Source organism: Saccopteryx leptura, chromosome 8 (genome assembly GCF_036850995.1).
Source record: "Saccopteryx leptura isolate mSacLep1 chromosome 8, mSacLep1_pri_phased_curated, whole genome shotgun sequence".
Lineage (NCBI taxonomy): Eukaryota > Metazoa > Chordata > Mammalia > Chiroptera > Emballonuridae > Saccopteryx > Saccopteryx leptura.
In genome coordinates, this window is record NC_089510.1 from 49,503,219 (window position 1) to 49,516,176 (window position 12,958).

Here is a 12,958-nt window from a genome sequence, read left to right on the forward strand (position 1 = left end):
CTGCTGCTCGCCTCCCCTTCTGCTGCCTGGCTAGTCCCAGAACAGGTTCTTTGCCTTCCTCTGTTTTATCCATTTATCTGCTCAGCAATCCACCCATCAAAAACTTGCTAGGTTTATCCTTTATGCAAAGTTCTCTGATATCTAGAGGATAAAAAAATGCAGAAGACAGACTCGATTCTTTCAGGAACTTGAAACCTGTGGAAAAGACACATTTAAATATAATAAAACAAACAGACACAGAAGAGATTTTGTGGAACTTACACCGACTCTGCTTTTTACCATTTTAGAAGTAACATGGTTCTTTAACAGCATGCCTTCTACATCTGATGCTTTTTTTTCCTCCTCTGCGAGCTCCGGAAAGGTCAAGTTGACCCTTTAAGGAAAGAGTCTGGGCCCAGGCTTGGAGGTAGAGTCCCACTCTGGTATCAGGATGGACGCCTCCAACCCCAAGATTTCAATCCGCAGGCCCACACATGCTTGGCTCAGAATGATGGGTGGCTTCATGCGAGACCTTAGGACCATGGAGACATAAATAGCCCAGATGACAGTAGCAGAGGCAATGTTTACTTCTCCACGGTTCCTTTGTACAAATTACTGCCCTTTCTTCAAGAGCATAACAATCAAGAGCATGCCAAAAGTCACTGCGCACTCCTCCCTTGGAGAATTTCGTCACTGGATTAGCTGGTCTTGGGTAAAAAATCTAGGGAAGCAGCGGTGAGGAGTGAGGGAGGGGTGGTGCAAGAGTGTTGTGTTGGGCACATGGTTTTTGAACCAAACAACATGGAAATTTGAAAGTATATTCTCCATCTTTCCAACCAAGTCTATCAAGGCTTACGAAGACATTCCAGATAAAATAGATTAACAGAAGCCTCTATATAACTGAGAGTTTAAAACACGGGTCCCCAAATACCCTTCTATATTTAACTGTGGGGTCAATTTTATTTGGTGGTGTTCAGGAAGGGCTGAAGAGAGAACGCATGCTGCACCCGAGTCTTGAAAGATGAGTCATTCACAAGGTGTGCAAAAGGGGGAAGGAATTCTAGAGAGAAGAGGAACGGAGATGCAGAAAGGCTGGGAAGGTGGGACCGAGGATGTAGGAGCAGAGCAAGTGAGAGGGGAGAAGGAGGGCCAGGTGCAGAGCCTGCATACACCACGCTCATGAACTGCAGGCTGCCAGTGGTGACCTACTAGGATAGGGGCCGGGAACCTTTTTGGCTGAGAGAGCCGTGAACGCCACATATTTTAAAATGTTATTCCGTGAGAGCCATACAATATGTTTAACACTAAATACAAGTAAAAATGTGTGCATTTTATGTAAGACCAACACTTTTAAAGTACAATAAGTCTCTGAATTCTTTTTAATAACGTTGTTATGCTATTGCTAACCAATGATGAATAAAGTACTTCTTACCATTAATGCGACCTCTGGTGCTGCATGGTTTTGCTGATGGCTTTGTAGTCTGGTTGATATGTGGTGAGGTTAAGCTTCATGCAGGCGTTGAGACTTCCATCTGGTAAACGTGATCGTAGGTTGGTCTTAACGTTCTTTAGATGTGAGAAAGACTGCTCACGTGCATAAGTAGAACCAAACATTATCAGTGCAGCAATACTCACACGCTGCAGTGTGTGGTATGTGATGGGAAGCGCGTTCCAAGTTTTGACAATCAGCTGGTCCGCGGGTTGAAATTTTTTCATTTCTCCCCACTTGTGTTTGCTCTCCAACTCTGCTTGCTGTCATGCAAGTCTTTCCAGTTCTTCATTCAGTGACTTGAAATTATTCACCCACATGTTTGAGGCCTTCAGGTCAGCTGTTTGTAGCTCAAAATCTCTGACGGAAACAGCGGGGATGTAACTCAGGTTGGCGCTGTCCACTGCACACTCATGTGGATGGGTGATGAACTTAAAAAGATGAGTGCGTTCACGAAATTCTCCAAAGCGCGCTTTGAATGACTGCAGGAGATTAGATATGAAGCCCACTAGCTGCTGGAGATCAAGATGTTGAGCAGGGTCACTGCTATGCATGCATCTTTAAAATCTCCCAGCTTTTCAAAGTGTAGTAAATGATCTACACTTGTAGTAAGTAACTTGACATGTTTCAATGTCAGCGATGAAGAGTTCCAGCTTGTTTTCAAATGCAAACACTGCTTGTTGAAGGGGTAAGACTGTATTTCCAACGCCTTGCATTTTCACATTGATCTGGTTCAGATGTTCAGTCATGTCCACGAGATAGTAGAACTTCAGGAGCCACTCAGTGTTAGCTAACTCAGGATGCTCGATGTTTTTCATTTCAAGAAAAGTCCGGATTTCACTCAGACAAGCCGTGAAACGGCTGAGCACCTTCCCTCTTGACAACCAATGTACATTGCTGTGCAGAAGCAGACCAGGATAATTATTCCCATCTTCATCCAGCAGTGTTTTAAACTGGCAATCATTTAAAGCTCGGGCAACAATAAAGTTGACCACCCGAATGACCAGCGACATCACCTCACCAAGCTGCTCGCCACACATCTGAGCATAAAGCGCCTTCTAATGTAGGATGTAGTGAAAACTTAGGATGGGTCTCTTTTCATGTTCACAAAGAAGTGCTACGGCCCTGGCCGGTTGGCTCAGTGGTAGAGCGTCGGCCTGGCATGCGGAAGTCCCAGGTTCGATTCCCGGCCAGGGCACACAGGAGAAGCGCCCATCTGCTTCTCCACCCTTCCCCCTCTCCTTCCTCTCTGTCTCTCTCTTCCCCTCCCGCAGCCTATGCTCCATTGGAGCAAAGATGGCCCAGGCGCTGGGGATGGCTCCTTGGCCTCTGCCCCAGGCGCTAGAGTGGCTCTGGTGTGACAGAGCAACGCCTGGGATGGGCAGAGCATCGCCCCCTGGTGGGCGTGCCGGGTGGATCCCGGTCGGGCGCATGTGGGAGTCTGGGAGTCTGTCTGACTGTCTCTCCCCATTTCCAGCTTCAGAAAAATACAAAAAAAAAAAAAAAAAAAAAAAAAAAAAAGAAGCGCTACGAATCCTCTGTTTTTCCCCACCATGCACAGAGCACCATCAGTACACACCGAAATAAGTTTATCCATCGGTAGATTTTTTCTTTAGCGAACTCAGTGAAATAAATCTTGAATAAATCTTCCCCTCTTGTTGTCTCTTTCATAGGCAAAACAGCAAGACTTTCCTCACATAGTGTGTCACCGACAGCATACCTTGCAATCACGCTGAACTGGGATAAATGGCTTACGTCTGTTGACTCATCCAAAGCGAGAGAAAAGAATGGTGCTGCATTTATGTCCTTCACTTGTGTTGCCTCAATTTGATTTGCCATCATGATGGTACGATCGTGAACAGTTCTTGCCGACAGAGGCATGTCTTTTATTTGTTTGATTATCTTGTCTTTATCCGAAAAGTTGTCAAAAAGTTCATTGGCAACATCAAGCATGAATGTTTTGGCATACTCCCCATCTGTGAATGGCTTTCCATTTCTCACAATTGCTAAAGCACCAGCAAAGCTAGCCAAATTCGTCACCTTGTTGGGTCCAAACATGGAGTTGCTGCTTACTAGCTTGCACTCTTCACAGTAGCTCTTGACATGCTTTCTTCCTGCTGTCCCCCGCTGGATATTTCGATGCAAATGTAGTATGGTGTGTGTCGAAGTGCTGCTTTATATTTGACTGTTTCATCAATGCATATTAGACACACTGCAGAACCTGCTCTGTCCACAAAGGTGAATTCCTCTGTCCATACCTGCTGAAAAGTATGATACTCATCTCTTTTTCCTTTAGCCATCTTCTTCGTCAAAAGTGTTTCTGCGGCCCTGGCCGGTTGGCTCAGCGGTAGAGCGTCGGCCTGGCGTGCGGGGGACACGGGTTCGATTCCCGGCCAGGGCACATAGGAGAAGCGCCCATTTGCTTCTCCACCCCCACCCCCTCCTTCCTCTCTGTCTCTCTCTTCCCCTCCCGCAGCCAAGGCTCCATTGGAGCAAAGATGGCCTGGGCACTGGGGATGGCTCCTTGGCCTCTGCCCCAGGCGCTAGAGTGGCTCTGGTCGCGGCAGAGCGACACCCCGGAGGGGCAGAGCATCGCCCCCTGGTGGGCAGAGCGTCACCCCTGGTGGGCGTGCCAGGTGGATCCCGGTCGGGCGCATGCGGGAGTCTGTCTGACTGTCTCTCCCCGTTTCCAGCTTCAGAAGATTAAAAAAGAAGAAAAAAAAAAAAAAAAAGGGTTTCTGCAATTAGCTAGCTGACTACTTGATTAAAAGGAGGGAAGTTTATTTCCTGACCTCACAATGACCTGTGTACATTACACATTATCCAATAAAAATTTGGTGTCGTCCCCCAAAACAGCTGTGATTGGCTCCAGCCACCAGCAACCATGAACATGAGCGGTAGGAAATGAATGGATTATCATACATGAGAATGTTTTATATTTTTAACATTATTTTTTTTATTAAAGATTTGTCTGCAAGCCAGATGCAGCCATCAAAAGAGCCACATCTGGCTTGCGAGCCATAGGTTCCTGACCTCTGTACTAGGAGGAAAGGAGCTGAAGTACCCCCGTGGGTTGAAGGGTCCAGGGTCTCTAGAGTTTCCTTTGTCCCCTGGGGCAGGTGTTTCTGTTACAAATGAAGTTTGGTAGAAGATGCCTTGGAACCCAGTGTGACCCAGTGGCAACTCTGATGACTGTTGGGTGTCCACTCTCTGTGCCTCTACTCCCCAGCCCAAGACCAGAATTTCTGAAGAGACGTGCCTTGGGAGTTGTTTCTCTTTTATTAAGTTATCACTTGGACAGCAAACAAACAGCACAAGCAGAAACTACAAACCCACACACAGAATAAGTTATGACATTGGTATGTAAAAGCAGACGACAGAAGGAGTTGTGCTACCAGGAGGGCCTCCCAATCCAGGGTCTGCAGCCTCTGAAAGTCTGTGGTAATTCTTCTGTGAGACATTTATACCAAATGCCCCCTCCAGGCATGTCTAATGAGACTCAAACTCCTGCTCATGAACATGTACACACACAAGGATAGGGCAGAGGACGGCCTCTAGACAATGACCGAGTCAGCAACAGTGAAGTGGACCCATCTGTGTCTTCCCTGGGGCTCTGGCAGGCGAGTTCCTGCACGCATCCCTCCCCAACCCACTGGCTCCCTGTGAGGTACAGGCAGGCCCCTGAGACAGTGAAGGCTGCTTCCCCGAAGTGTCCCCCAAAGTGAGGAGCCCTGTTTTGTCACCTTGGTGCAGCTGTCCTGGGCTCCAGCTTGAGCACGTCTCAGCTTTCCTCTGCTACCCTTGCCTTAGTTGTCTGGCCTGCCAAGCCCTGCTTGCCACTCCCAGAAGGAGTAAAGAGCTGTATCCCTGGGAAAACCTACCACCTTGGTGTCCCATGAGCTGCGGACAGGCCCCCACATAAGCCACTCTCCAGGGGTATGAAGTTGTGAGAGTTATCTCTGTTCTCGGAGCCTCCATAAAGATGGGAATGGGAGTGTCTTATTTTCCAGGATTGTCATAAAAATTATTGAAATTTGATACTGCCAACTACTGTGCCTGACTCAAGGTAAATTTTCAAAACCTGTTTTATTTCCTGCCTTCTTCTTCCCCGTTTCTTCCTATTTCCCCATTTTCTATCTCCAGGTTTATGTATCCATTGGCAGCCATACAACCCCAATGGCACCAAAAGCACCTCTTGACCAGCAGGGCCTCCCCTAGCCCAGCAGAGCCAGTGTGTGCTTCCTCCCAGTCCACAGCTGCACCACTGGCAGAGCCAAAGGGGTGGGCCACAGGACCAGAGGACGGCCCCAGAGGGGGATGTGGGTGGCCTGTGGTCACATGGAGACCTGACTGTCTCAGGGATGAGGGTGAGCTGCCCTAACAGTGGAAGGACATGAACCACGGTGCCGTAGAGGTGGCTGTGAGCAGAGTCTTGCCAGAAGCTAAAACCCAGAGGCAGTCCTGCTTATAACTGTTAGTAGAAACAAAACCATGACCCCCGAGAAGAACGGGACACCCAAGGATGAAGGAAACTTATCGTTGTAGCAGGTCTGCTACCAAAAGGCCAGTTTGATGCGGCATAGTCCACAACTTTGGTTCTGCAAAAATTTTCCTTCCATCTCTCCATCTGTCTGTCCAGCAGCTACCCATCTGGTAGAGAGTAGGAGTTCTGGAGAACACAGGCTGACCAGGGTGGAAAGGCTGTGCTCAGTTAGCACCTTTTATCCAAAGTGTATCTTTTATGGTCACTCCACTGGAGTCTTTTACAGAATGCCGTGAGGTAGTAACAAGATAGGCACTACCTTTCTTTTTATAGATCAAGAAGTGCTCAAGGTACTCAAGTGAACATAGCTGAAACATGGTAAGGGCTAGTCAAATGCAGGTGCTGGTGTGTTCCCCAAAGGCCAGAACTGGCCTTCCTCCTATAGGCCTTGGTACGGCTTGTCCTGGACTGACCTCTATATCCAGGTCTGCTCTGCTGTGTTTCACACCAGTGTGGGTTTTAAGTCATCTTTGAAGTTCACAATAGGCTTTGAGCGGGCCCAGAGCTTTTCCCAGGAAGCCAGGCCCCCAGCACACTCAGGGTCGATGTCTGATGAGCCGCTGTCACTGGAATCAGAGGAACTCTGGAAGCAGATTTCACAGTAGGGCCGGTGGCAGTGGCAGAAGAAGTCGTCTGAGCTGCTGGACTCGGTGTCCAGGTAGTTGCACGGAGAAGAGAGGGAGGGGCAGCCTGGGGACCCTGGGAGCTGTCGCTGTCGCTGTCGCTGTTCAGGCAGCTCTGTTGAGGCTCTGGATGGGCATGGGCCAGGGGGACACTGTCCCTGGCCAGAACCGGAAGGCTGGTGAGGAAAGCCCCTTCCAGCCGCCTCGGGCTCTGTCTGGCATTGCTCGCTGTCATCGAGGGGGCCTGGCGTACCTTGAGGATTTGGGAGTAGTGAAGGCTTCTTGGAAAAGGGCACTCTGGAATCAACGGCTTGAGGGTCCAAGCAGAGTCTGTCCCTGTTCTGCACACTCAAGCCACTTTTCGTGCCAGATACAATCCTATTTGTCCGATGCCCTACAAATGAGGATACAGAGCCCGGGAAGTGTGAGCGAGCCCGCTGCACTGCCCACCTTCTCCTCACCATGTGTGGGCTGAAGCCCAGCTCCTTGGAGAGCGGCAGCTTCTGGGGGCTGTGGCCAGCGCTGCTCTTCCAGGACTGCTGGGGACAGGACGGGGACGAGGGGAGGGCAGCCTCAGGGCCCAGGCCCAGATCTTGTAGGACTTCCTGCAGCTTCTCCCTGATCACTGAGTTGACCCTTGAGAGCCGCTTTGGGGGCTCCATTGAGTTGTCCAGCTGCCCCTGTTGCTGGGAGACAGGACCTTCTTCACCTGGTAGGAGGCTCTGGCAGGGGGCCACAGGTACCTGGTCTCTTCGTTCTGCACCCTGGTTTTGTTCAGCCTGTGGCTTCTGGCTGTTGCCCAAATTTAAATGATCAGAAAAGTCTTGCAAGTCAGACGTGTCCTTCTGCCCTGGGCAGGAGCCAGTGTCCTTCCCAGGCCCCTTGAGACCTTGTGCACTCGAGGAGGGTGCTGAGGCATTCTGGAGGTCTTGGGCGGATGCGCTGGTATCATTCTGAGAGTCAGAGAGGCATTCCGAATGCCTCTGACTCGCCAGGCCGTGCAGGGCACCCTCGGGGGCTGCAGCCTGGCCATGCTCACTGTGGGGAGAGGCAGGCAGGACAGCCCACTCTGGGGGCTCATAGGTACACTCAGCGGACATCAGCTTCACGAGCTTCTCTTTGGCATTGTTGACTTGTTCCTGCAGGCTTTCGATCACAGCGTTTTTCTGTAAGATAAAAGCAAAACCATCAACCAAAGATGCCACCAAGGGTTTTGACACTCTTCCCTGGTGGAGGAGGTGTGGCACCGGACAACCTTCGTTTACCTCCTGGTTCTGCTGGGTATTAGCTGGTGTCTTTAGACTCTGAGGAGGCACCTCCACAAAGTGGAAAAACGTGATGCACACAAAGTACTTAACACCGAAAATGACACATGGTGCTCGATAAAGTTTAACCGTGATTTACTGTCGTGTGATCTTCATCTCCCGCTAAGTCCGCACTCTGTGGCACTGACTAGGAGACGGGGGGCTGGCTTGCTGCCGCTGCACGCCCTCCTCAGAACTGAGAGCGTCAGCTTGCTCTGCGGGACACCAGTCGGAATAATGGCCCAACTCTGGGTTTATCACACTTTTGCAAATTACAGATGAATTTGAGGCACACTTCAAGGGGATGACTGAATGGAGAAACAAATATTTTGCCTCTTGCTAAACAGACTAGAAAGTGGAAAAACAGAGCGAAAGGCGGAGGTTCCTGGCCAAAGAGGTGAGACTGGAACGCTGAAGGGCCAGTGAGAATGTCAGGTTGGTGTTCTCACCTCCCTTGCTGGGGCTTTGGGGCGGAAGGCAAAGCTGCCACCTGGCACCATCAGTTACTAGTAGCACAGGCATCGGGCTTATTGGAGAAGCTTTTTTTCTTTTAATAGGATTGTTGGACCTAAGTCTCTGATAGCTCGATCCAACGCTCTCTAATGGAACTCAGAGATGAATGCGGCTGGGCCAGTTCTGTTGTTGAGCTGCCCACCTGTTGCGTGGAGGCCTGGAAGGTGCGAGCTGCAAAGGTGTGCTGGTACTAACTGAGCTCACGGGCAGGAAATAGGAAGAAAAGACCAGTGACAGGTGTGCCCTGAGCATCCTCTGTGGTACAGCAGCTGATCCCCCAACTCAGACCTATGTCCATCTTCTGAAATTCCTGTTGATCAAAGGCAGTGGAGCAGGGAACAGGTCACCAGGGGGAGCTGATGGTTTCGGGGCGGACACTGGGGTTAAGGGTTTGGGAAAGATAATAACAAGCACTGTGTTCTAGGAACTGCTTGTCCAAATCCCAAAGGCTGTCTCTTGGTTGCTATCATCTTTAGAAGCTGAGGATGAGCATCTGGTCATCCTTTTATCACACTCTAGAAATAAAAGGATGTTTCTCTTCATTAGGATACCTGAAACAAATTGCCTATGGACCAAACTTGTGGTTCCTTCTCACGTTCACGTGACCCTTTCAGAAAGCAGTGCATTAAGGAACCTAGTCCAGCAACAGTCTCTGGCAGCCACCCCAAGACAGGTCGTCTGCTCCCGTTCATAAGCAGGAAGGTGAGTTCTCTGACGTTGGAACTCCCGGTTATGTCCTGGTTTAGTCTATTCCTTTTATCATCAGGAGAGTCCCCAGCCCAGTGAGTAACTGGTGAGTAAGCGGAAGCACCTGCTTGCCCGGCCTCCCTTTTCCGCACCCACAGAGAGGCGAGGCCTGAGCATCACCGGGGAGGTGCAGATGACTCAGGACTCACCGGGAGCAGAGTGGATGAGTAACTGCGCGGCATTCGTTCAGGCTCTTCATGGTACCTGGTGCCAAACAGCTCAGGACTGTGCTGGTTGTCCAGGAGGACCCCCAACAATCTCCCTCCTCAGAAAGCCCACCCTGCACATTGCCAGGCTAGCCTCTGCTGCCTCACAGAGTTAGGAGGAAGCCACCAACCGGTGACAACCACTCTGGCAAGTGAACTCTGAGTGCTGACCGCTTTGTGCCTTATCTACAAATTGCTTTGAGGGTAGAAAAATCGGATAAATGCTGAGTTGGGAAGAATACTCTTCTCCCAGCAGACCAAACATCTGAAAGTGGCTGGTGATGGATTTAGAAATGTCAGTGTAAACAGTAAATTTCTCTTCTTTCAGAGAAAATAGTGGGCTCTTGTTTTCACCATGGCTGCATGCTAATCAGAGGTGTGGTGTGAGCCACCACCACTGTGACACCAAATATGACCCACCATGGCAGCTGCATTTAAATGAGCACATCTAGGGAAGCAAAACATCCACAGGAGTGTTTCACAAAGAGAAACAGAGACTGACCTGTGGTGGCGCAGTGTATAAAACATCGACCTAGAAGTCTGAGGTCACTGGTTCAAAGCCCTGGTCTTGCCTGGTCAAGGCGCATACAGGAAGCAACTACCATGAGTTGATGCTTCCCACTTCTCCCCCCTTTTCTCGCTCTCTCTCTCTTTCTCCTCTCTCTTAAAAAAAAATAAAAGCCTGACCAAGCGGTGGCACAGTGGATAGAGCATCAGCCTGGGATGCAGAGGACCCAGGTTCAAAACCCTGAGGTTGCCAGCTTGAGTGAGGGTTCATCCAGCTTGAGCACAGGCTCACCAGGTTGAGTGCGGGGTCTCTGGCTTGAGCATGGGATCATAGACATGACCCCATGGTCGCTGGCTTGAGCCCAACGTCACTGGCTTGAAGCCCAAGGTTGCTGGTTTGAGCTCAAGGTTGCTGGCTTGAGCAAGGGGTCACTGGCACGCCTGAGTTCCCCAGTCAAGGCATGTATGAGAACGTAATCAATGAACAGCTAAGGTGCCACAACAAAGAATTGATGCTTCTCATCTCTCTTCCTTCCTGTCTGTTCCTGTCTGTCTGTCTCTCTCTTGATAAAAAGAGAGAGAGAGATACGAGAGAGGGGGAGAGAGAGAAATGGAATCACCCTCTGTCACCCTCTATGGTTCAAGGAAGAAAAATAATAGATGGGTTTCCTCTGCTGTGGAGTATGGAAGGGAGGTCCTTATACTTCTGGGAAGGTTTGACCTGCTGGCTTTGACCCAGCCGGGGAAATCAGTGATGAGTGCTGCCTGAATAGCCTCTGGGGAACCCCTGGCCTTGGCAGCAAAGGGAGCAAGAACGAGGAGGTGGATTTCCTAGATCATGGGAAAGTAAGAGGAAGACAAAGTAAGGGTGGCAGAGGGGCTCCACTGGAGGGAAGCTGGAGTCAGGGTTTGTCACATAGCGAGGCAGGAGAGAGACCGTGTTTGTCCACCGGCAATGCAGAGCTGGGGGGTCAGGTACTGGAACCTCTGTGGGCCTGCTACAGGGTCCTGGGATGGCTTCTGGTTCTCAAGCCTCTTCTGGGAAACATGTACCATGTGTAGGGTGCTGGGGGGAAGCCAGCTTTCCATTGCCTAGGCATCTGCTCCCTATTAGGGCCCTTCCTCTGCAGACACAGGGCAACTCTGGGACAGAGCAGATTCAGTCACTACACGGGAAACGGGTGGTAGAAGTACAGAAAGCAAGTCATAAATGACCATAACGCTAAAGAATCAGGCCACTTGGCTGTTCCAACATTAGCTGATTGTGAATGAAAACCACCCTGGCTGTTCTCACCAAGTTTCTGACCTTCTGTTGCATTGGGGGGAAATGCTTCTTTGAAGACTTCACAGAGTATCAAAGGCAATGCTACTCCCTTGCTGGGTGGGGAGAAATCTGGCTTTGAAACAAAGTCCCAAATGCTTCATAAACTACAGAAATAGAGTCCTACGCTGATTTTTTACCATGGTTCAGACTACAGGCCTGGTGTGGGAGACTACAGGGGCACAGACAGCGGTGCAGGGAAGGCGAAGCCCTTCACGAGCTGAGTCGCTTCGTACCCCACCATCCTCTCACCCAGCAACGACTGACCCCCGTGTGTCAGTCCAGTTACAGGAAAACATCGTTTCCCAAATAGCACCTACTCGGGTATGTTCTGTACTGAAAAAAAAAAAAAAAATAAATAAATATAATTCAGTTAGTATGGAAAGACTAATTCTTCTGGGCCTCGCGCCTCCTTTTTGAGACAGAGCCTCCTCGGGCTTTTTGGAATGCTCTCTGCAAGCCACAGGGCTCCTTTCTGGGAGAGGTTCCAGCTCTCGCTCAAGTGCAGAAGAAAGAAGGGCTGGGGACCACCTGGCCCCCCTTGGGGCTGCTATGATACTCGCAGGCCCCGCTCAGCCCTCCTCCCCATTTTTTTTTTTTTTTTGTATTTTTCTGAAGCTGGAAACGGGGAGAGACAGACAGACTCCCGCATGCGCCCGACCGGGATCCACCCGGCACGCCCACCAGGGGCGACGCTCTGCCCACCAGGGGGCGACGCTCTGCCCACCAGGGGGCGATGCTCTGCCCCTCCGGGGCGTCGCTCTGCCGCGACCAGAGCCACTCTAGCGCCTGGGGCAGAGGCCAAGGAGCCATCCCCAGAGCCCGGGCCATCTTTGCTCCAATGGAGCCTCAGCTGCGGGAGGGGAAGAGAGAGACAGAGAGGAAGGAGGGGGGCGGGGGTGGAGAAACAAATGGGTGCTTCTCCTGTGTGCCCTGGCCAGAATCGAATCCGGGTCCCCCGCACACCAGGCCGACGCTCTACCGCTGAGCCAACTGGCCAGGGCCATCTCCTCCCCATTTTCAGACACTTGTTGACTCTCAGGGTTGGTGGGATGATTGACATCTCTAGTTAGAACCTGGAAATACAGGAAGTGCCCCATAGACCTTGTTGTGGAGCACACTACTCTAGGTAAGGGAAGAATGTACCATACAAAAGAAGCTAGCATCCACTGCGACTCAAGGCTTTTACAAGGCTGTTCCAAACTTGGAATGCTTTTCCCTGCTCTCTTTTCCAGCCAGTTTGTACTTAACCTTCAGCTCTCAGTTCAGAGAGTCTTGGTTAACAGCTCCAAATTAGGTTCCCTTGCTCTTATCACCCATTGTTCTGTCTTACCACCCTGATTTTCTTCTCCATTATTCTCTTGATCAGTATCTATTTCCTCCATTAGACTGTAAGTTCCATGAAGGTAGAGACTATTTGTTTTATTCATCAGCACTTAGCACAATGCCTGGCACATTTCTGTTCAATGAATGAAATGGGTGAGGGTCGGCGATGGGACAGTCACGGGGGAATGTTGAGGCTTTGCATTATGCTAGAGTGGGAGGGGCTAGGAAGTGGGGACATGCAAGGAGAAGAAAGAACATTAGTAATGAGACATCTGGGGCCCACAGGTGCACGATTGGACTTCTTTATAGAGAATCTACCAGGCAAGGGTGTAGGGAAAACAGCTGTGTTAGGCTTTCTTGCTTGCACTTTGCATGCTTAGTGTGTGAGCATGTGGCACAG

General features: G+C 50.3%; 1 protein-coding gene across 3 annotated transcripts in view; it reads right to left on the minus strand.

Annotated features, from left to right (window-relative positions):
* Positions 1–4,736: 4,736 nt before the first annotated feature.
* The window catches only part of GPR156 (G protein-coupled receptor 156), a 107,946-nt gene continuing 99,724 nt past the window's right edge, over positions 4,737–12,958 (minus strand). For all 3 annotated transcript variants that reach the window (XM_066347648.1, XM_066347650.1, XM_066347651.1), the window contains exon 10: positions 4,737–7,800. In XM_066347648.1, the coding sequence (XP_066203745.1) occupies positions 6,454–7,800 (1,347 nt within the window). In that variant the 3' untranslated portion in view covers positions 4,737–6,453. The remainder of the gene's footprint in view (positions 7,801–12,958) is intronic.